The sequence below is a fragment of the Rana temporaria genome, chromosome 4, assembly GCF_905171775.1.
Source record: "Rana temporaria chromosome 4, aRanTem1.1, whole genome shotgun sequence".
In the NCBI taxonomy this organism is placed as follows: Eukaryota; Metazoa; Chordata; class Amphibia; order Anura; family Ranidae; genus Rana; species Rana temporaria.
Genome location: NC_053492.1, coordinates 389,774,476 through 389,795,711, shown reverse-complemented (window position 1 = coordinate 389,795,711; position 21,236 = coordinate 389,774,476). Strand labels below are relative to the sequence as shown.

The 21,236-nt window shown below is 44.7% G+C and overlaps 1 protein-coding gene across 3 annotated transcripts in view; it reads left to right on the top strand.

Moving 5' to 3' along the window:
* The window catches only part of NPHP1 (nephrocystin 1), a 119,718-nt gene that overhangs the window by 18,121 nt on the left and 80,361 nt on the right, over positions 1–21,236 (top strand). For all 3 annotated transcript variants that reach the window (XM_040351110.1, XM_040351112.1, XM_040351111.1), the window contains exon 3: positions 19,551–19,624. In XM_040351110.1, the coding sequence (XP_040207044.1) occupies positions 19,551–19,624 (74 nt within the window). The remainder of the gene's footprint in view (positions 1–19,550; positions 19,625–21,236) is intronic.

Below are 21,236 nucleotides of genomic sequence, written 5' to 3'. Positions count from 1 at the left end.
CTGTCCCGCAGCGGCTCCTCCTCTGACCCGCTGTTGACTCACCGACAGTCCCGTTCACTTTAATTGGACGGCTGGTGATGTGGCAGTGACACAACAAAGTGAGGGACGTGGCGGTAGCAGGTGAGTGGATGCCGCTAACAGGCGCTGCCATGATGGATCTGAAATGACAGGTGCTCTTTAAATTTAAGGAAGGGAAGACCCTTCACCATGCCAACATTAAAAAAAAAAAAAAAAAAAATTATATAAGGGATTGATACAAAAAATGGAGTATGGCTTCATTTAAAAGGCATAGTAATGAATAGCAACGTACCATCATCCAGATTACTAAAGCAAACAGGGAGGGGTGGGGACAAGGGAAATAGTTGCTGAGACTAACCCTGTAACGTGCCCACCCAGGAAATTGACTATCTCGGTACCGATAATAACAGAATACAGTATAATAAAAAGCTTTATTGGGAATAAAAAACTAATAAACAGTTGACATGAATTAAAATGAGAAAAACAGACGCTCGGGGATCACCCAAGAGACATCTGTAATTGTCAGTGGATAGATTGGTCAGGGTCTCGACTAGTTTTGCGGTAAACCACTTCCTCAGGAGAGCCAATCTATAAAGCAGATAATACAATAAGGACATATAAAGACAATAATTTAGAATAACTACAGCATGTAATACATAAGTAGAATAGGTAGCTTACCCAATGAATGAAAGATAGTGTGCGAACCGTGGTCGCCATCAAAATGCTTAATTTATGCTTAAATTATTGTACTAAATTTTTTTTCTTTTGTATCTAAAGTAAAAAATATTGCATTTTTTCAAAATTGTCGCTCTATTTTTGTTTATAGTACAAAAAATAAAAACCGCAGAGGTGATCAAATACCACCAAAAGAAAGCTCTATTTGTGGGAAAAAAAGGACGCCAATTTTGTTTGGGAGCCACGTTGCACGACCACGCAATTGTCTGTTAAAGCGACGCAGTGCCGAATCGCAAAACCTGGCCGGGTCCTTTAGCTGCCTAAAGGTCTGGGTCTTAAGTGGTTAATAACAGTATTTTATTCTAATCCATCCCAGAGCAGGAGGTCGCGGGCCACACACGGGCAACTGGTTGGGCACCCCTTGGATAAGAGAATATTCCTGAACTTTGTTTTATCTCATGGTTACTGTGAAATTGTGTGACTGCAACCAATGAATCAAACTGAATCAATACATTGTATGTTATCTCAGCTTGCAGAGCTTGGATTCATTGAATGAGTTTACCAAAAATTTAACTATTGTAAAATATTTAGCCTCATGCTACATAACTAAGCTCCATTTCATGCTGAATAAACTAAATTATTAATGTATTCTAAATATAAAACTATCTTTTGATAGATTTTTACTCCAAAAGCATGAAACCAGTACTGCAGTAAGGTAAAGGAAGCTATTTACCTAAAAAAAATTCCTTTAAATAAGAAAATCAGATTTTTAATTTATTTTTTAAATCATTTATTTTTATTTTATCCACCCTAAAACTTGCCCTTTTGTTTAGAAAATTTAGAGACCCCCTGCTCTATATTTCGAAAATAATTAGGAAATTAAATATAATAATGACTAAAAAAGAACAGACTGTGAAAATTGTGTCTCTCTTATGCCGCGTACACACGATCGGAATTTCCGACAAGAAAAGTTCAATGTGAGCTCCATCGGATATTTTCTGTTGGAATTTCCGACAGCAAAAATTTGAGAGCTAGTTCTCACATTTTCAGACGGGAAAAGTCCTTGTCGGAAAATCTGATCGTCTGTATGCAATTCAGTGGATAAGTGGAGTAAGGTTATTGCGCAAAATATATACAGTATAAAACACAGATAATAATATAGTGATCATAATATAAATACAGTAGTGTGGAGTGCTAAAGGTGATCAAATAATATAAAGACAAATAATAAAGTCCATAAGTGAAGTGGCAGTAAACACTGCTAAAGGAGAAGAATAAATGTCCACCAATCCCAGGGAGGAATGAGAAACTGCACCAAAAAGACTTCAATCTGGTCTCCCAGAACTCTCACCTCACCAATGGATCAAATCAGCGGTACAATATGAGATGTATCCACATGTATACACTATTCCATACACAGACTTCCTGGGTGTCTCACGGTCCAGATAGCCCAAGCCTTAACACGTCTCCTTTAAGTACCTATATAGACTCCGTACCCGGGAACAGGAGGGACAAAAGAGAGGGCCTCCAATAGTGAAGTATTAAAACTTAGGGAACATTTATTGCGGTATAAATGCGCTTACATGGGATAAATAAAACGAGTGCATAAACATGAACAGTGGCGTTCTCAGCGCCGTCTCACGTCACTCCTGGTGTACGTCTGCCCACGGCCAATCCCTACGCGTTACGACACAGTCACGTGTCTTCATCTGGGGAAACTATGCAATTCAGACGCTTAAAAATCCTACGCATGCTCTGAATCATTGAACTTAATTTTCTCACCTCGTCTTTCAGGACAGCACCTGGAGAGAGCGCAGCTCCACCCACTTCCCAGGAAACACTGCAGTCAATGCTATAACTTCCGCCCCCTTCCACCATGGCCTCAGTTGTAGTGTTTCCTCCGGCCATGGTGGAAGCGCTGCAGGGAACCAGGGGTGTGCTGTTCTCTCCCCAGGCGGGGAAGGTGGTTTCTGAGCATACCGGTGTTTGATGTGTTAGGAGGTGATCCTCCAGGAGGCGGACTCGACTTCTCCCCTGTTGTGCGGGTGAAGGTCGGGTACTTCTCCTCTTCGGTCCGGCGAGGACAGAGGCTGCTGGAGGTCCCGCTCCCTGAGTCCGGGCATCGTAGCTTGCGGGGGGGCGGTCAGGTGCCGTTCTTCCGGCATACGAGGTCCCGGAGCGGAGGGCGTAGTGACGTCCTTTCCGGGTGGAGGCGGGACTTCCGGCGGCGCGTGGCGGCTTCCGGTTCCGGCCGCCTGGAACGCAGGAGGAGGAGTGGCCTTGGCGGTGCTATTTCCTGGGTCTCGCAGCGGCGAGAAAGAGTCGGGAAATTCAAAAAGCTGTTGCACGCCCGCAGCGTTCTGGGACCATGGAGCCAGAAGACGCAGCGGAGGTGGCGGGAGCAGGAGCCACAAGCACCAGCCCGGCCCAGGTAGGAGACCCAGCGGTGGTCAATGTACCAGGGTATTGTTATGTCCCTCTTTTCTGCCCCTTCGGGGGAGGGGAGCCTGCCTCACTCACCCTAGTCACTTCTATGGGTGTGTGTAGTTTTTTCTGGTACAGCGGTGATGGGTTCTGGTGTTAATTGTTCACTAGCTGTGTGCACTTGTGTGATTTGTTGGTCTGGCATACAAAGGTTAAACATAGCGTTGTTGTCCTTTGTGTCGTTTCAGAAAGTTAAAGAAAAACTTAAAGTGGTAGAACCTCCTCCTTCCAAGAAGCGGTGTGCTACTTGTAAAGCTTCCCTTAAAGGGAACTGGACCAAACCTTTATGCAAAACTTGTATTGCGGAGATTGTCAGGGGGGAGGCCTCTACTAGTTCGGCCTCTGAGCAGCCCACCGTCAAGGGTACGGGGGAGTTGCTCTCTTCGTTTAGGGAGGAGTTGCACCAGACTTTCCAGTCTTTTCGCTCCTTCCTGGACAAGGGTCCGACTAAGGGATCTAAGGTCAGGGCCAGTACCCCCTCCACATCTAGAAGGTTAGACAGTGAGTCCGAGGAGGAGGAGCCTGAAAATGTTGTTTCAGGATCAGAGGCGGAGGAAGAAGAAGAAAGGGATACTTCTTCCTCGCGCTATAAACTGTCCTTAGAGGAGGTTGATGACCTATTAAGGACTATTCATTCTACCCTAAACATTAAGGAAGATGCGACTCAGCTGTCCTTGCATGACAGGATGTACCAGGGCTTGGATGAGGTGAAACATCGTACCTTCCCGGTACATAAAGTATTGTCCGAAACAATTAAGAGAGAATGGAAGGACCCAGAGAAGGCACCCTTCTTTTCTAAATCTCTGAAAAGGAGATTTCCTTTCGATGAAGATCCAACGCAGGCATGGAATAAAAGGCCTAAGCTGGATGCAGCATTCTCAAAAGTTTCTCGCAATACGGACCTAGCTTTTGAGGATACAGGTACCCTTAAAGATCCCCTAGATAAAAGAGCAGATACCCTGCTCAAAAAAGCCTGGGATACCGCCTTGATTAATCTCAAGCCAGCTATGGCATCCACTGTGGTGGCTAGAAACCTTGAACATTGGCTGGATCAGCTTAAAGGTCACATCGAGGCGGGGACCTCTCGTAGAGAGCTTTTGGAGTCCTTTCCAGTCCTTATGAAAGCGGTAGGCTATATAGCGGATGCATCTGCTGAATCCGTGAAGCTCTCTGCCAGATCCTCGGCGTTGATAAATTCAACCAGAAGGGCCTTATGGGTTAAGACCTGGCAGGGGGACACAGCCTCTAAGGTGAAACTGTGTGGGTTACCTTTTGAAGGAGACTTGGTGTTTGGCACAGGGCTAGACGCCGTTCTGGATAGGACGGCGGATAGAAAGAAGGCTCTTCCTTTAAAAAAGGTAGATTCGGGGCCCAAGAAAAATTTTCGTCCTTTTTTCCAAGCCAAGGGTCCTAAGGATGCGCAAAGAGGCCAGGGTGGTAGACCCTGGCGGTCCCAGAGGGGCCGCGGGAAGCCTGGGGTGTTATTTCGCTCCCCCAGCCAGCCTGCTAAGCCCCAGTGACGGTCTCCCAGCTGTGGGAGGTCGGCTCCAAGCCTTCCTTCCACAGTGGGAAGAGGCGACGTCCAGTCCGTATGTCCTAAAACTGATTGCAGAGGGTTACGCACTGGAGTTCTCGGGAAGACCACCGTCGCGGTTTTATGTGACCCAATTGCCCAGGGAGCAAGATAAATCTCGGGCAATGCTGTCATTAGTGGAAGATTTTCTCCAACAGAGGGTGATTACACCAGTGCCCCAGAAAGAACAGGGGGAGGGCTGTTAATCCCATATATTTCTAGTCAGGAAGCCGTCGGGCAAATTCAGGTTAATTTTAAACCTAAAAGTCCTGAATCTAGCTATCCGGTACAAGAGATTCCGCATGGATTCTATATCCTCGGTGAGAAAGCTTCTTCCTCTGGGGTGCTTTCTAGCATCGATAGATTTAAGGGGTTCATATTTGCACGTTCCAATCAGGACTTCCTCTCAGCGCTATCTGCGCCTAGCCATCAGAACAGAGAGCGGAGTGAGACATTTCCAATTCAGAGCCCTCCCATTCGGCCTTTCCTCCTCTCCCAGAATCTTTTCAAAGGTGGTGGCAGAGGCTTTGGCGCCCCTAAGGCTCAGGGGGATTTCTATAATTCCATACTTGGACGACCTCCTGGTGTTCGCCAGGTCGGAGGAGCAGCTACTCCTGGACCTGAGGAGGACCCAGGCTCATTTGGAAGGGCTCGGATGGATTCTGAACAAAGAGAAGTCAAATCTAGTGCCCTCCCAGAGGATAGTCTTTCTAGGATACACCATAGACTCTGTTCAGGGAAAGATTTTTCTACCAGAAGAAAAAATAGAGAAAGTTCAGGCTGCGGTGAAGACAATTCAGACGAATGTGCCGATTTCTGTTCGCTCAGCCATGTCCACAATGGGCTTACTCACGGCAGCCATTACGGCGGTACAGTGGGCTCGTCTCCATTCAAGGGACCTACAGCAGGCGATCCTTCAGAATTGGACCCATGGGGAATCCCTAGAGAAAAGATTCAGAGTTCCGTCTTCAGTGAAAAGGAAACTTTGGTGGTGGAGAGGCCAGGCAAATCTGCGCCTAGGCCTGTCTTGGTCCTTCCCCACTACAAGGGTCCTAACTACGGACGCGAGTTTGTGGGGATGGGGTGCTCACCTGAACGGGCAGATGGCACAGGGATCCTGGACGAGGGAAGAGTCCAGAAGGTCCTCCAATTGGAGGGAACTCAGGGCCATTTGGTTAGGGCTAAGGGCCTTCCAGGAGCTGATTCTGGACCAACATGTCCAGATTCTGTCAGACAACGCCACAGCGGTGGCGTATGTTTCCAGACAGGGGGGCACGAGAAGCAAGGTACTCCTCAATCTGGCCTTACAGACTCTGTCCTGGGCAGAGGTGAACTTGGCTTCCCTATCGGCAGTACACCTAAAAGGCAGCCTTAACCTTCTGGCAGACTTTTTAAGTCGGACGAGGGTTCTGGAATCGGAATGGTGTTTATGCCCGGAGGTCTTCCAAGAGCTAGTAAACATGTGGGGAACCCCTCAGATAGACCTGTTCGCGTCCCAGTCCAATGCCAAGGTTCCGGCTTATTTTTCTCTCAACAGAATGGACCAGGCAGAGGGTCTAGATGCGTTAGTCCAACGCTGGCCCTTCCACCTGTGCTATGCCCTCCCCCCAGTTCAGATCATTCCTTTAGTGTTACGGAAGCTTCAGGAGGAGAAGACTACTCTGATCCTGATAGCCCCGTACTGGCCCAAGAGGCCTTGGTTTTCAAGTCTGTTGGAACTGGCAGTAGAAGATCCCTGGGTACTGCCAGTCAGAAAAGATTTACTGTTTCAGGGCCCTCTACTTCTTCCAGACGTGAGTCGGTTAAGACTCACGGCCTGGTTACTGAAGAGCTAATTCTTAAGCAGGAAGGGTTTGTCCAAACGTTTGGTAGATACGCTACTTAGTAGCAGGAAAGAGGTCACGAGGGCCATCTATTTCAAGACTTGGAAGGTTTTCAATTCTTGGTGTGAAGGTAAAAATTATTCTCCTTTGAATACTTGTTCCGTCTTGGAGTTTTTACAAGACGGTATGGATAAGGGTCTGGCAGCCAGCACCTTGAAGGCGCAGGTGGCGGCTTTGTCAGTGTTTCTAGAGAGACGTTTATCTCTAGAGCCCTACGTCATCAGATTTTTTAAGGCCTTAGCCAGGGCTAGGCCTTCCCCGTTTAAATTTTTCCCCAAGTGGGATTTGTCAGTGGTCCTGGGGGGTTTGACTAAAAAACCCTTCGAACCACTGGTAGACGCCTCTATAAAATTTCTGACTTTGAAATTGGTGCTTTTGGTAGCGGTCACCTCAGCGAGGAGGGTTAGCGAGCTTCAGGCGCTTTCCATTTTGGAGCCTTTTTTGTCAATCTTCCCTGATAGGGTAGTATTAAGAACTGATCCGAGTTTTCTTCCGAAGGTAGTGTCAGTATTTCATAGGACGCAGGAAATAGTGTTACCTACCTTTTGTCCAACTCCTTGTCCGAAGGAGAGAGAATTCCATTCCTTAGATGTCAGGAGATGCATTAGACGCTATCTAGAGGTCTCTAGCGAGTTCAGAAAGGCGAATTCGTTTTTCGTTCTGTTTTCAGGATCCCGCAAGGGGCATGGGGCTTCCAAGAGTACTCTGGCTAGATGGTTACGTATGGCTATCCATGAGGCATACAAAGCTAAAGGTTTGGATCCTCCTCCAGGAGTAATGGCCCATTCTACTAGGGCGGTGGCAACTTCCTGGGCAGAACGGGCTGGAGCTTCGCCAGAACACATCTGTAAAGCGGCAACGTGGACGAGCTTTTCCTCCTTCGCTCGTCATTATAGGATGGATTTGCTCTCTGTGTCAGAGCAGTCTTTTGGCAGGAAGGTCCTGCAAGCGGTGGTCCCACCCTAGAGTAAGTACTCGGTTATCATCTCCAGGTGCTGTCCTGAAAGACGAGGTGAGAAAACCTTAGTTAGACTTACCGGTAACGTTATTTCTATGAGTCTTTCAGGACAGCACCGATAACCCGCCCTTTTGTTATTGAAGATAATATATATATATGCTAATGCGTGTAGTTTCTATGTTCTGCTTATCTAATTTCAGCGTGGCCGGAGGTACTCGTGAACAACTGAGGCCATGGTGGAAGGGGGCGGAAGTTATAGCATTGACTGCAGTGTTTCCTGGGAAGTGGGTGGAGCTGCGCTCTCTCCAGGTGCTGTCCTGAAAGACTCATAGAAATACCGTTACCGGTAAGTCTAACTAAGGTTTTTCTCAGCTCGTCATAGTGTTGTACGTCACTGCGTTCTTGACGTTCGAAATTTCCGACAACTTTTGTGTGACTGTGTTTATGAGCCAATATTCCGTCGGGAAAAAATCTGTGGTTTTCTTGGCGGAAATTCCGATCGAGTGGACGCGGCATTACTCTAGTCGTCAGTGGAGGTGTCCCCCTACATTGTTGGTCAGTGAAAAATGTCCCTTTACATTGATGGACAGTGGTGACCATTTTTCTCCTCCATTATGTTGGTTAGGGGGCTCTGATATTTGATATAGTACATGAAACCAACACATGTATATTTTGTGGAATACATTACTTGACATTTAATGCTATTGGGATGGAATGTTGGAATTCTTGCTATGAGTAAATTCTGCACATAGCATGGCACATAATATAACCATTGTAGCAATCCGAGAAATGCCTTTCCTGTTTCCTTAATTTGGGGATTAGTATTTAAATGTTTGGAGTGATTACAAAACTGCTGTTCAGTGAGTAATAAGTATCCTTGCAGTTTTTTCTTTTTTTATTGAGCAATTATTATTTGAATAACCAGGATTTCTTTATACAATTGTCTGATCTAGTTTTTTTGTGTCCCAGTGACACCTGTTACACCCTGACACACATGCTGTCACAGAGACAAAAGCAAAATTCCCCAGGGTAATGGCAACAATAAAAGCTGACAGAGGTTATAACCAAATCTCTGCTCTACAAATGTTTTTTTTTTTTTTTTTTATATATAGGTTCTTTCTTATTCATTTTAAAGAGGAATACAACACAACAGCACTTGAAAAAAACAAAAAGGAAAAACCAATGTACTTCAATAGGCTTAACAAACCATCAATCAGAATGATGGAGTTTAAATTGTTGCTGGAGAGATTTCCTCTCACTTCCTGTCCCAGCGAAAGGGGAGCAGGAAACTTGGATAAATCCCACACAGAAAGCAATAAGAACATTGCAGTGGTTCTAAATCTGAGGCAGACTGTGCTCCTGAATGGCCATCAAAGGGGGTGATGACATGACAGCGCCCATGTGGATTGGGCTGAATTTACGGAAACTAAAAAAAAAATACACAGGAATAATTTTGAAGCAGTTAGAGCAACACCACAAATAAAGTTACAGCTAAAATTAAGTCCTACTAACAACCATCACTTAGTAAATTTATCATGCCAGGAGTTGGGCTTTAAAGTGGTTGTAAACCTTACACTTTTTTTCGGAAAATAGGCAGAGGAACTCAATCACGACCCTGTCCCTTGCACACACCCTCCAAACTGCATCAAATAGTGGGTGTGGTCAAATTTCACTAACAATAGGAGGGTTTTCACCGGCTCATTAAATACCAGGAGTACATTATGTACAGAGTGCAGCGTTCAGGGGGGGTTTAGACAAAGGGTGCCGAGTTCAGGGTGTGCTACGTAAATAGTGCAGAATTCAGCCTTCTTCCACGGCTGCTTACCTCTGCATCCCCCATCCTCATCTCACGTTTACCCCTCTTCAGCTCTGACCTCTGCATGCAACCCCCCTCTACTGCTCCTATCTTCTCCCCATCTCCTTAACCACTTGAGACCCGCGCTGTAGACAAAAGACGTCCACAGCGCGGCTCTTTTGTGCCGGATGGACGTCCCTGGACGTCCTATTTGCATTCCCCAGGCGCGCCGGGGATCGGCGGTGACAGCAGGGACGTGGAATTCTGTGTGTAAACACAGAGCTCCACGTCCTGTCAGGGAGAGAGGAGACCGATGCTGTGTCCCTTGTACATAGGGACACAGCATCGGTCACCTCCTCCAGTCAGTCCCCCTCCACACACAGTTAGAATCACTCCCAGTTTACACATTTAACCCCTTCCTCGCCCCCTAGAGTTAACCCCTTCCTCGCCCCCTAGAGTTAACCCCTTCCTCGCCCCCTAGAGTTAACCCCTTCACTGCCAGTCACATTTATACAGTAATCAATGCATCTTTATAGCACTGTTCGCTGTGTAAATGTGAATGGTCCCAAAATAGTGTCAAAAGTGTCCGATATGTCCGCCGCAATATCGCAGGCCTGACGAAAAAAAAAAAAAAGAAAATCGCAGATCGCCGCCATTACTAGTAAAAAAAACCATAAATCTATCCCCTATTTTGTAGGCTCTATAACTTTTACAAAAAATATGTAGAAGAATACGTATTGGCCTAAACTAAGGGAAATAATTGTTAAAAAAAAAAATTGGGGATATTATAACAAAAAGTAAAACATTTTTGTTTTTTTTTTTCAAAATTTTCTGTCTTTTTTTTTTTTTGTATATAGCGCAAAAAATAAAAACCGCAGGGGCGATCAAATACCACCAAAAGAAAGCTCTATTTGTGGGAAAAAAAATGATAAAAATAGAATTTGGGTACAGCATTGTATGACCGCGCAATTGTCATTCAAAATGCGTCAGCGCTGAAAGCTGAAAATTGGTCTGGGCAGGAAGGGGGTTTAAGTGCCCAGTAATGAAGTGGTTAAAAGCTCCACCATATTCCACATGTCTTATTTTTGTTGCTGTATTAAGCTGAAGCACCCACCCGGCTCTAGTACTTCCCCACATACTGTAATGGGCTCCACCTCTCTAACTTGCGGGGTGATCATCCAGTGGTGATGTTGGCACCTGCATCTCCCTTGTCTTCATCCTTCTGCCAGTGGAAGCCACTCAGGAGATCTGATCTGTGGGAGCTGTTGGGGAACAAGCTGTCGCTTGTAACCATAGAAGCCTGACTTTTGTGTTTTCAAGTAATAGTGGTGAGCAGGGGGCAGAGGGCCTGAGCCAGAGGTGGTGGAACTGCGTTCCAGCTGAAAAAAAAAGCCCTGCATATACTCAGTAAAGTAACTGGCCTCAGGTGATACACAGAGATGAAACAAAGCCTCCTTCATAAGTTATACCTGCTTACCTGCAGTCTTCTCTTCTCTACATCCATTCAAAGTTCAGAATTTAGACAGCTTTTCTGAGCTGTCAGAAAAAGGGGGTGGAGAGCTGAAATTATACTCTGACAGCTGATTGGAGGGAAGGGACACACCCATCTGCACACAAGAACAGAGCTGAGGATGTCACTCAGCTAGAGGTCTCACCCGTGTCACCATTTTTCTCTTTGTGTCAGGAAAACGTGTCAGATGTGATTCATGCTGATAGCTGAGGAACAAAGAAGCAGACAGAAATGACACTTAGTGCTCTTATGTGAGACAAGTACACACTATAGAGGGATGTGTTTTGTTCATGTTTCATATCTGAGGTGCTTTAATGGAGGAAAAAACATACACAATAATATATCAGCAATACAGACATTTCATCAAGCAAGAATAATGCAATACGAGAGTGCGCCAAACAAATATTTCACATATTATGCTATTGTGACAGTACAACCAGGATAGCAACCCGGACCAAAGGGTATGGAAGGGGAGAAAGGACAAGACCGAAGGATCTGGGCCAAAAATTCACAGCCCCGGAGTAGGGAGGGGAAAGGGGACAAAAATTGAAGAGAGAAGGAGTGATAGAGATGAGAGAGGTAAAGAAAGAACAGGGAGTGGAGGAGGAAGACAGACCACAATGCACCACCACCGGGGCGGTCAGAGTTCCGTCCATGACAGCCAGACCTTATCATACTTCCAGGGACATCCACGACTAATATAAGTTAATTTATACAAAGGCAGAGCTGCAGTGATCTTGTTTTCCCAGGAAGACACAGAAGGGGAGACAGAAGAAGTCCAGTTAACTAATATTTCTTTTTTTAGCGTAAAACAGTAGAGATGAGATCAACAACTTACTATGGTGGGACCTCTGGTCGTGGTCAATGACACCCAGCAAAGCCAGTGCGGGCGTCATGGGGACGGAAAGCTCCATGCGAACATTCAAGTGGTCAAATACACCCGACCAGAAGGGCACCAGAGCCGGACACGTCTAAAACATATGCATGAAAGTGCCCCGGTCTGTCCGACACCCCGGGCACTGCGGGTATGTCTGAGGTTTACAACCATTTTAACTGATGACACCCAGTTGAGCATGCACTCTCCCACACAAGATCCTCTGACCTGTAAGACTGCATGGAACGTGGACTTGTAAGGGAGTTGCTCAGGATGCTTTTATCCTCGTCCTCTACAAGGCTACAAAACCACAGAATGGAGGAGTTATAAGTGCTCTTCTGCACATGTTATTGTTGGTACAGTTGTATTGCTGCCTAGTTTTGTGTCTTTTTTCTTCTGTGTTCTAATGGAAGTAAGACATATCGGGCTAGATTCAGGTAGGGGGACGTAAATTTGTGCGGGTGTAGCGTATGTTATTTACGCTACGCCGCCGCAATTTAGAGAGGCAAGTGCAGTATTCACAAAGCACTTGCTCCGTAAGTTGCGGCGGTGTAGCGTAAATCTGCCGGCGTAAGCGCGCCAAATTCAAATTGTCAAGAGGTGGGCGAGTTTTATGTAAATAAAACATGACCCCACGTAAATGACGTTTCTCACGAACGGCGCATGCGCCGGCCGTGAACTTATACCAGTGTGCATGCTCCTAAACATGTTGCAAATAGTCAATGCTTTCGACGTGAACGTAATTTACGCAAATCCCTATTCGTGAACGACTTACGCAAACAACGTAAAATTTTCAAAATTTGACGCAGGAACGACGTCCATACTTAACATTGGCAATGCCTCCTATAGCAGGAGTAACGTTACGCCGGAAAAAGCCGAACGCAAACGGCGTAAAAAAATCCGCCGGGCGCACGTACGTTTCTGAATCGGCGTATCCAGCTCATTTGCATATTCTACGCTGAAATCGAAAGCGCCACCTAGCGGCCAGCGTAAATATGCACCCTAAGATAGGACGGCGTAAGAGACTTACGCCAGTCGGATCTTAGCCTAATTTCGGCGTATCTTGCTTTCTGAATACAGAAAGAAGATACGCCGGCGCAGCTTTGAATTTACGCGGCGTATCAATAGATAGGCCGGCGTAAATTCTTTCTGAATCTAGCCCCTCAGTGTGAACTTGACGAACATAAAGAAGATGGACCGAAAATAGGAACAGAAACCCCTGTTGACCCAAACCATTTAACTTATTCAAATATTATGTAACTTTTAGAATTGTTATTAATTGGGTGTGATATGTGAAAGGAAACCTGTATGAGTCACGTCATTTATATGACAGATACTGGGAGTGCTGGCAATATCAAAAAGAAGACCACACCTTTGTTTTACCTGCACAGTAACTTCTTATTCTGTTTTAGTAGTCCTCCTTTCACATAAGCAGATCTGGTATTGGTATCAACATGTTAATCATACTGCATTCATTATAGAGATGTGAAAACAGAGAGATTGGATGGCGGAATTACCAGAAGAAAAGTGAGGGCCACATGTAATAATGGCTTTACACTGACAGAAGATCAGGGATTGTGAAAATATTTTAAACCAAACGTAGCAGCCCAAGGGCCATATTCATCCCATCAGTGCTTCCCCCATTGACCATAATGCTCATGATAAAGACGTGTTTTTTTTTTTTTTTTTAATATAAAACCTAAATTAACCAGTTCCCGACCTCCTCATGTACATTTACGTTGGCAGAATGGCACGGACAGGCACATCAACGTACCTGTACGTGCCTGCCTAGACGTGGGTGGGGGGTCCGATCGGGACCCCCCCGGTACATGTGGAGGTCGGGTCCGCTCGGGGAGCGATTCGTGACGACGGCGCGGCTATTTGTTTATAGCCGCTCCGTCGCGATCGCTCCCCGGAGCTGAAGAACGGGGAGAGCCGTGTGTAAACACGGCTTCCCCGTGCTTCACTGTGGCGGCGCATCGATCGAGTGACCCCTTTTATTAGGGAGACTCGATCGATGGTGTCAGTCCTACAGCCACACCCCCCTACACTAGTAAACACATACACAGTGATCCCTAAATGTTACAGCGCCCCCTGTGTTTAACTCTCAAACTGCAACTGTCATTTTCACAATAAACAATGCAATTTAAATGCATTTTTTGCTGTGAAAATGACAATGGTCCCAAAAATGTGTCAAAATTGTCCGAAGTGTCCGCCATAATGCCGCAGTCACGAAAAAAAATCACTGATCGCCGCCATTACTAGTAAAAAAAATAAAAATGCAAAAAAACTATCCCCTATTTTGTAAACTCTATAAATTTTTGCGCAAACCAACCGATAAACGATTATTGCGATTTTTTTTTTTTTACCAAAAATAGGTAGAAGAATACGTATCGGCCTAAACTGAGGGGAAAAAAATGTTTTATATATGTTTTTGGGGGATATTTATTACAGCAAAAAGTAAAAAATATTGCATTTTTTTCAAAATTGTCGCTCTATTTTTGTTTATAGCGCAAAAAATAAAAACCGCAGAGGTGATCAAATACCACCAAAAGAAAGCTCTATTTGTGGGGAAAAAAGGACGCCAATTTTGTTTGGGAGCCACGTCGCACGACCGCGCAATTGTCTGTTAAAGCGACGCAGTCCCGAACTGTAAAAACCCCTTGGGTCTTTAGCCAGCATATTGGTCCGGGGCTTAAGTGGTTAAATCATCTGTCTCCAGTCCACCCACAGACTTCTATGTAGGTGTAGCTGGAAGTTAAAGCCAAACTGAACTTTTATTTAAATGATCTAAATACAGGGAGCTTTCAAAGTCTTAAAGTGTTTTTTTTTTTTTTTTTTGGTCATTTAGCCACTGAGTAGAAAAGCCTGTCCTTGGCCAGCATGGTACAGAGAAGGACGATTGCTCTCTGTGTGGGTGCAGTGGTTTCTCAGCCCCCTTAATCAGAACTAGAGTGCTTCCACCTACAAGGAGCTTTATTTATAAGAGAATGTTATCTCTGACTCAGCAAGGGAATTGCCAGACCTCTGCAGAGAGACCTCTTCTACACAGAGAGCAAAGATCCTCCTTGATACCACTCTGCAGCATCAAATATCCAAAGTTCAGGCAAGTAGTAAAGCACACATTAAGGTTGCTTTACTAAAACTGGAGAGTGTGAAACCTGGTGCAGCTCTGCATAGAGACCAGTCAGCTTCCTTTTTTGTCAAAGCTTAAAGCGGTTGTATACCCGCTGACACTTTTTTTTTTTACCCCTTCACTTGCAAGGCAAAAGGCACCGCATACTAGCTCATTATGAAATACTTACCTTAGAATGAGGCGTCGGTATCTTAGCTGGTCCACGCCGAGGGAGATGACATTTTGCCTCGGCGTGTCTTCCGGGTATTGCGGCTCCAGCGTTGTGAGTGTCTGGAGCCGTGATTTTGTCACTCCCACGCCTGCGCACGGGAGACTTCTTTCCGGCCAGGTCCGGCGTCTGCCGGCCCTTCAGCCGAGAATCTCAGATGCGCATGCGCCGCTGAAGTCAGCGGCTCATTGCAAGGGGAATATCTCCTAAACCGTAAAGGTTTAGGAGATATTCTTTTTATCTACAGGTAAGCCTTATTATAGGCTTACCTGTAGGTAAAAGTTATAAAAGAGACTATACAACCACTTTAAAGGGGTTGTAAAGGTTCATGTGTTTTTCACCTTAATGCATCCTATGCATTAAGGTGAAAAAACATTACGAGTACCCCCCCCCCCCCGAGCCCCCCTTTTACTAACCTGAGCCCTGGAAAGTCCCACGTCGCGAACACGCTCTTCCTTTGCCTGGTCTTCTCGGCTCTTCATTGGATAGATTGATAGCAGCACAGGCTTTGGTTCGCGCTGCTGTCAATCAAATCCAAAGTCCTGTACTCGATGGCAATGGAGCGCGCCCACAAGGTAACCCCTTTGGGTTATCTGAGGCGAGGAGGAGCCGAGAGACCATGGGGTTCAGGGCCACTGCAAAACGAGCTGCACAGTGGAGGTAAGTATGACATGCTTGTTATTTAAAAAAAATAATCTGCGAACCTTTAGTGTCACTTGAATTGAACAAGCTGAAGTTGGAAGCTGGCTACCATGCAGACTTGCACTAGATTTTGCATGCAGTTTTGGTTGGTAAATAATGGCATGGCACATTTTTCTGTTTTATGGTCTCCACCAAAGCACTGTGTAGCTGCAGCTCATATGTACACCATCTTAAAGGGACCCTGCACCCCATTTTGCAATTAATTAATATTGGCCCTTCCTACCTTCTTTTCCACATTCAACGATATCTTTTTATTTTATTTTTTATTATATATCTTTATTTTGGAAATTAGCCTGTGCCTACCTTTCTTGCCTAGGGAAGAATGTTATAACCCCAGCTGCCTGCGGCCTCCCGAGGTACCTACTTCATGCATCCAAGGAAGCTTTGGGGCAATCCATTGGGCATGCTTCATTACCTAAGAAGAGAAAATGGCAGTACAGGGCCTGGTGTGCACTAGCAGACTACAGATGGACAATGCTGGATTTGCTGGGTGTGTGATCATGCGTACACACGGTCGGAATTTCCAACAAGAAAAGTTCGATGTGAGCTTTTGGTCGGAAATTTCGACCGTGTGTATGCTCTATCAGACTTTTTCTGTTGGAATTTCCGACAGCAAAAATTTGAGAGCTGGTTCTCAAATTTTCAGATGGGAAAAGTTCTTGTTGGAAATTCCGATCGTCTGTATGCAATTCCGACGCTTAAAAAACACACTCATGCTTGGAATCAAGTCTACACATGCTCGGAAGCATTGAACTTTATTTTTCTTGGCTCATCGTAGTGTTTTACGTCACTGCGTTCTTGACGGTCGGAATTTTGTGTGACCGTGTGTATGCAAGACAACTTTGAGCCAACATTCCGTCGGAAAAAAAAATCCACGGTTTTGTTGTCGGAATTTCCGATCGTGTGTACGCGGCATCAGTATATTAAAGTGTTACTAAACCCAGCACCCTGCATTCACTGTATCTGGTCTCCCACAGTACACAAAACATGGAAATGCAATTATTTTTGTAAATATAAACTGCTAAATTCCACTTTGAAGTAACCCAAACACCACACACAAAATCTAATTTAGTTGCCCACTGCATTATTTTGTTTTAACACCCATTGAACTATTTATTGCCAGTTGTAGATAGTTCTAGATAGACCCACATGGTAAGAATATCTGGAGCATAGCAATTATGGGGTAGATTCAAAAAGATGCGCTCATCTTTCTGCGGGCGTAACGTATCTCCGATACGTTACACCGTTGTAACTTTGGGCGCAAGTTCTGTATTCAGAAAGAACTTGCGCCCTTAGTTACAGCGGCGTAACGTATGTGTGGCGGCGTAAGCCGCCTAATTCAAATGGGGATGTTGGGGGCGTGTTTTATTAAAATTTTACTTGACCCCGCGTTTTTCACGTTTTTTTTTGACGGCGCATGCGCCGTCCGTAGAATATCCCAGTGTGCATTGCTCCAAATTACGCCGCAAGGACGTATTGGATTAGACGTGAACGTAAATGACGTACAGCCGTATTCGTAAACGACTTACGCAAACGACATAAAAATTTCAAAACTCGGCGTGGGAACGACGGTCATACTTAACATTAGCTACGCCTCATATAGCAGGGGTAACTATACGCCGAAAAAAGCCTAACGTAAACGATGTAAAAAAATGCGCCGGCTGGACGTTCGTTTCTGAATCGGCGTATCTAGCTCATTTGCATATTCCTCGCGGAAATCTATGGAAGCGCCACCTAGCGGCCAGCGTAAATATGCAGCCTAAGATACGACGGTCTAAAACACTTACGCCGGTTGGATCTTAGGGAAATCTATGCGTAACTGATTCTATGAATCGGGCGCATAGATACGACCGGTTGGACTCAGAGATACGACAGCGTATCTGGAGATACGCCGTCGTATCTTCTATCTGAATCTACCCCACTGAGTTTAAATAAACTTTTTTTTTGGTCGGGGTTTAGGAATCCTTCATTTTAACCGTAACCTTGCATGCTAACAATATTTATCACCCGTTTTTAACCACTTACCCCCCGGACCATATTGCTGCCCAAAGACCAGAGTACTTTTTGCGATTCGGGACTGCGTCGCTTTAACTGACAATTGCGCGGTCGTGCGACGTGGCTCCCAAACAAAATTGGCGTCCTTTTTTTCCCACAAATAGAGCTTTCTTTTGGTGGTATTTGATCACCTCTGCGTTTTTTATTTTTTGCGCTATAAACAAAAATAGAACGACAATTTTGAAAAAAATGAATATTTTTTACTTTTTGCTGTAATAAATATCCCCCAAAAATATATAAAAAAACATTTTTTTTCCTCAGTTTAGGCCGATACGTATTCTTCTACATATTTTTCGTAAAAAAAAATCGCAATAAGCGTTTATTGATTGGCTTGCGCAAAAGTTATAGCGTTTACAAAATAGGGGGTATTTTTATGGCATTTTTATTAATATTTTTTTTACTAGTAATGGCGGCGATTAGCGATTTTTTTTTCGGTATTGCGACATTATGGCGGACACTTCGGAACATTTTTGACACATTTTTGGGACCATTGGCATTTTTATAGCGATCAGTGCTATAAAAATGCATTAGATTACTATAAAAATGCCACTGGCAGTGAAGGGGTTAACACTAGGGCGGGGAAGGGGTTAAGTATGCCTGGGTGTGTTCTTACTGTGGGGGGGGGGTGGCCTCACTAGGGGAAACACTGATTTTCTGTTCATACATTGTATGAACAGAAAATCAGCATTTCCCCTGCTGACAGGAACGAGAGCTGTGTGTTTACACACACAGCTCCCGTTCCCCGCTCTGTACCGAGCGATCGCGTGTGCCCGGCGGCGATCGCGCCCGCCGGGCACACGCACGGGAGTCGGGGGCGAGCGGGGGGCGCGCGTGCGCCCCCTAGTGGCGGCTAAAAGGTAGGACGTCCATTTACGTGGTCTCGCCTAGGAGAGCCACCTTGTGGACGTATAATGACGGTGCGGCGACGGCAAGTGGTTAATATTATTGCATTTATCTGGAAAATTTAAACAGGTAATTATTATTTTGGGTTTTCCTTATCAATGAGCACAAAGCAGAAAACCGTGAAACAAATGTCGACAAATAATGCCGCGTACACACGATCGGTTCGTCTGATGGACCGTTTTCATCAGACGAACCGATCGTGTGTGGGCCCCATCGGTTTTTTTATCCATCGGTGAAAAAACTAGGAACTTGTTTTAAAATTATCTGATGGTTAAAAAAACGATAGAAAAAAACGATCGTCTGTGGGCACGTCCATCCGTTAAAAAACCACGCATGCTCAGAATTAAGTCGACGCATGCTCGGAAGCATTGAACTTCATTTTTTTCAGCACGTCGTTGTGTTTTACATCACAGCGTTCTGACACGATCGTTTTTTTTAACTGATGATGTGTAGGCAAGACTGATGAAAGTCAGCTTCATCGGATATCTGATGAAAAAATCCATCAGACCGTTTTCATCGGATGAACTGATCGTGTGTACAGGGAATATGAAGAAAGCTTTTGAAGACACAGGAAAATAAGTGTCAGGGCTTGGGGAAATTTTTAAGAGTTGTGGAAAATTGGAGTGCCTGAATAGTGTTGTTGGTGGTAATATTAGGAATATCATATACATTATTAATTTGTTTTTTATAATTAGATTCACCTGTTTGTCATTGGATTATGGTTAGCCATAACATTTTGCTGTAAATCCTATATATATATTTTTTTTTTTTTGTTAGTTTGAAGATCTACTAAATGACACCTTAAAAAAGGATTCTTCAGAACCTGCCGTTAGAAAGGATTTCTACCAAAGGTATTGTACGTGGGATGTTAACTGTAGTATTGAAATGGGAAGCCCAACATAAAACCGTAAAGATTAGCTTAATACTAAACATGTTAGCTCTTCATTATATGACACCGTATAGGATTTTTCAGGTTTGTTCCAAAAAGGTATCAATATACATATGCCCGGATTCACATACAGCGGCGCATATTTATGCTGCCGTAGCGTATCTCCTTTACGCAGCGCAGAGAGGCAAGCACTGTATTCACAAAGCCAGTGCTGGCAAAACTGCGCTGGGTTTCCAAGGCATAAGCCGGCGCAGGTGGAAGTGGGCGTGAGCCATGCAAATGAGGCATGACCCCATGCAAATCATGGGCCGAGCGCCAGCCAGACATGTATAACGAACGGCGCATGCGCCGTCCTGTGGACACATCCCAGTGTGCATGCTCAGAATCACGTCGGAACTACTTCCTAAGATACGTCGGCTCACTGCCTACGGCGTGAACGTAACCTACGCCTAGTCATATTCACGTCCTACGTAAAATACGTCGGCTTGTGCTCCCTGCTGCAGCCATTTGCATGGATGCTGCTGAGTTACACCTCCATATGGGGCATAACTTTACGCCGGACGTATGACTTTATGCACACTGTGTCGGACGGACGGACGTTCGTGAATCGGCGTATCTCCCTCATTTGCATATGTGAATAGAAAATCAATGGGTGCGTCAAAAACGTCCAGCGTAAATATGCGCCCACTCTACGCCGGCGTAAGCAAGTTCAGTCGGTCGGATGAAGCCTATTTTCAGGCGTATATTAGTTTCTGAGTCCGGCGCATAGATACGACGACGCATATTTGCACTTACGCGGCGTATCTGGAGATACGTCGGCGTAAGTGCTTTGTGAATCTGGGCCATAGTGTGTAGACTGTAAATTGATCCATTTTTGGGAGTGTTTTTTCTTTTTTCAAGTAAATTTGGCAAGCCACTCGTAAAGTTTTTTTTTTTTTTTTTTTTTTACATTTTTTTTTTTCCCGAGATGTTCAATTTATCAACAGTTAATGTGATCAAATCATTTTTGACTGCACTGACCAGCAAAATTGAAGGATGAAAAATACTTCTTGTATGTTATCTGGTTGAACAAGATTCTTACTGTAAATATGATTCCCATTCGGAATTAAATTCAGTGTTAAAATTTACAACATGGCAACGGAGCAACATTTTTCAGGACTTTCATACGAAATTTAGTATAGTGATTGACAAACGATATTGGCGAGAACATTCACGCAAAAATCTAGCAGGGTATGGTCAGTTTTAGTAAACACATTTTGGCCCTTAGAGCTTTCTTAGCAGTATTTTTGGACAATTGTGTTCTAGCCAGGTAGTGCCTATTTACAGCTTGCTGTCTATCAGGATCATTTGGGCATCTCATGTTTTTTTTTTCCCATTGATGGGAACGCTAAACAGAGCAGTATAGAGAATAAGACTAAATTGACATGTCTCTCACACTTGGGCTTTGCTAATAAATGAATAATCCATAATTAAGTACAAACATCGATTTTTGACAATATGGGGACATTCATCAAGCAAATTAACACTATTAAGTGCAAATTGGCATGCCTTTTATTTAGCAAAGTACACAATAT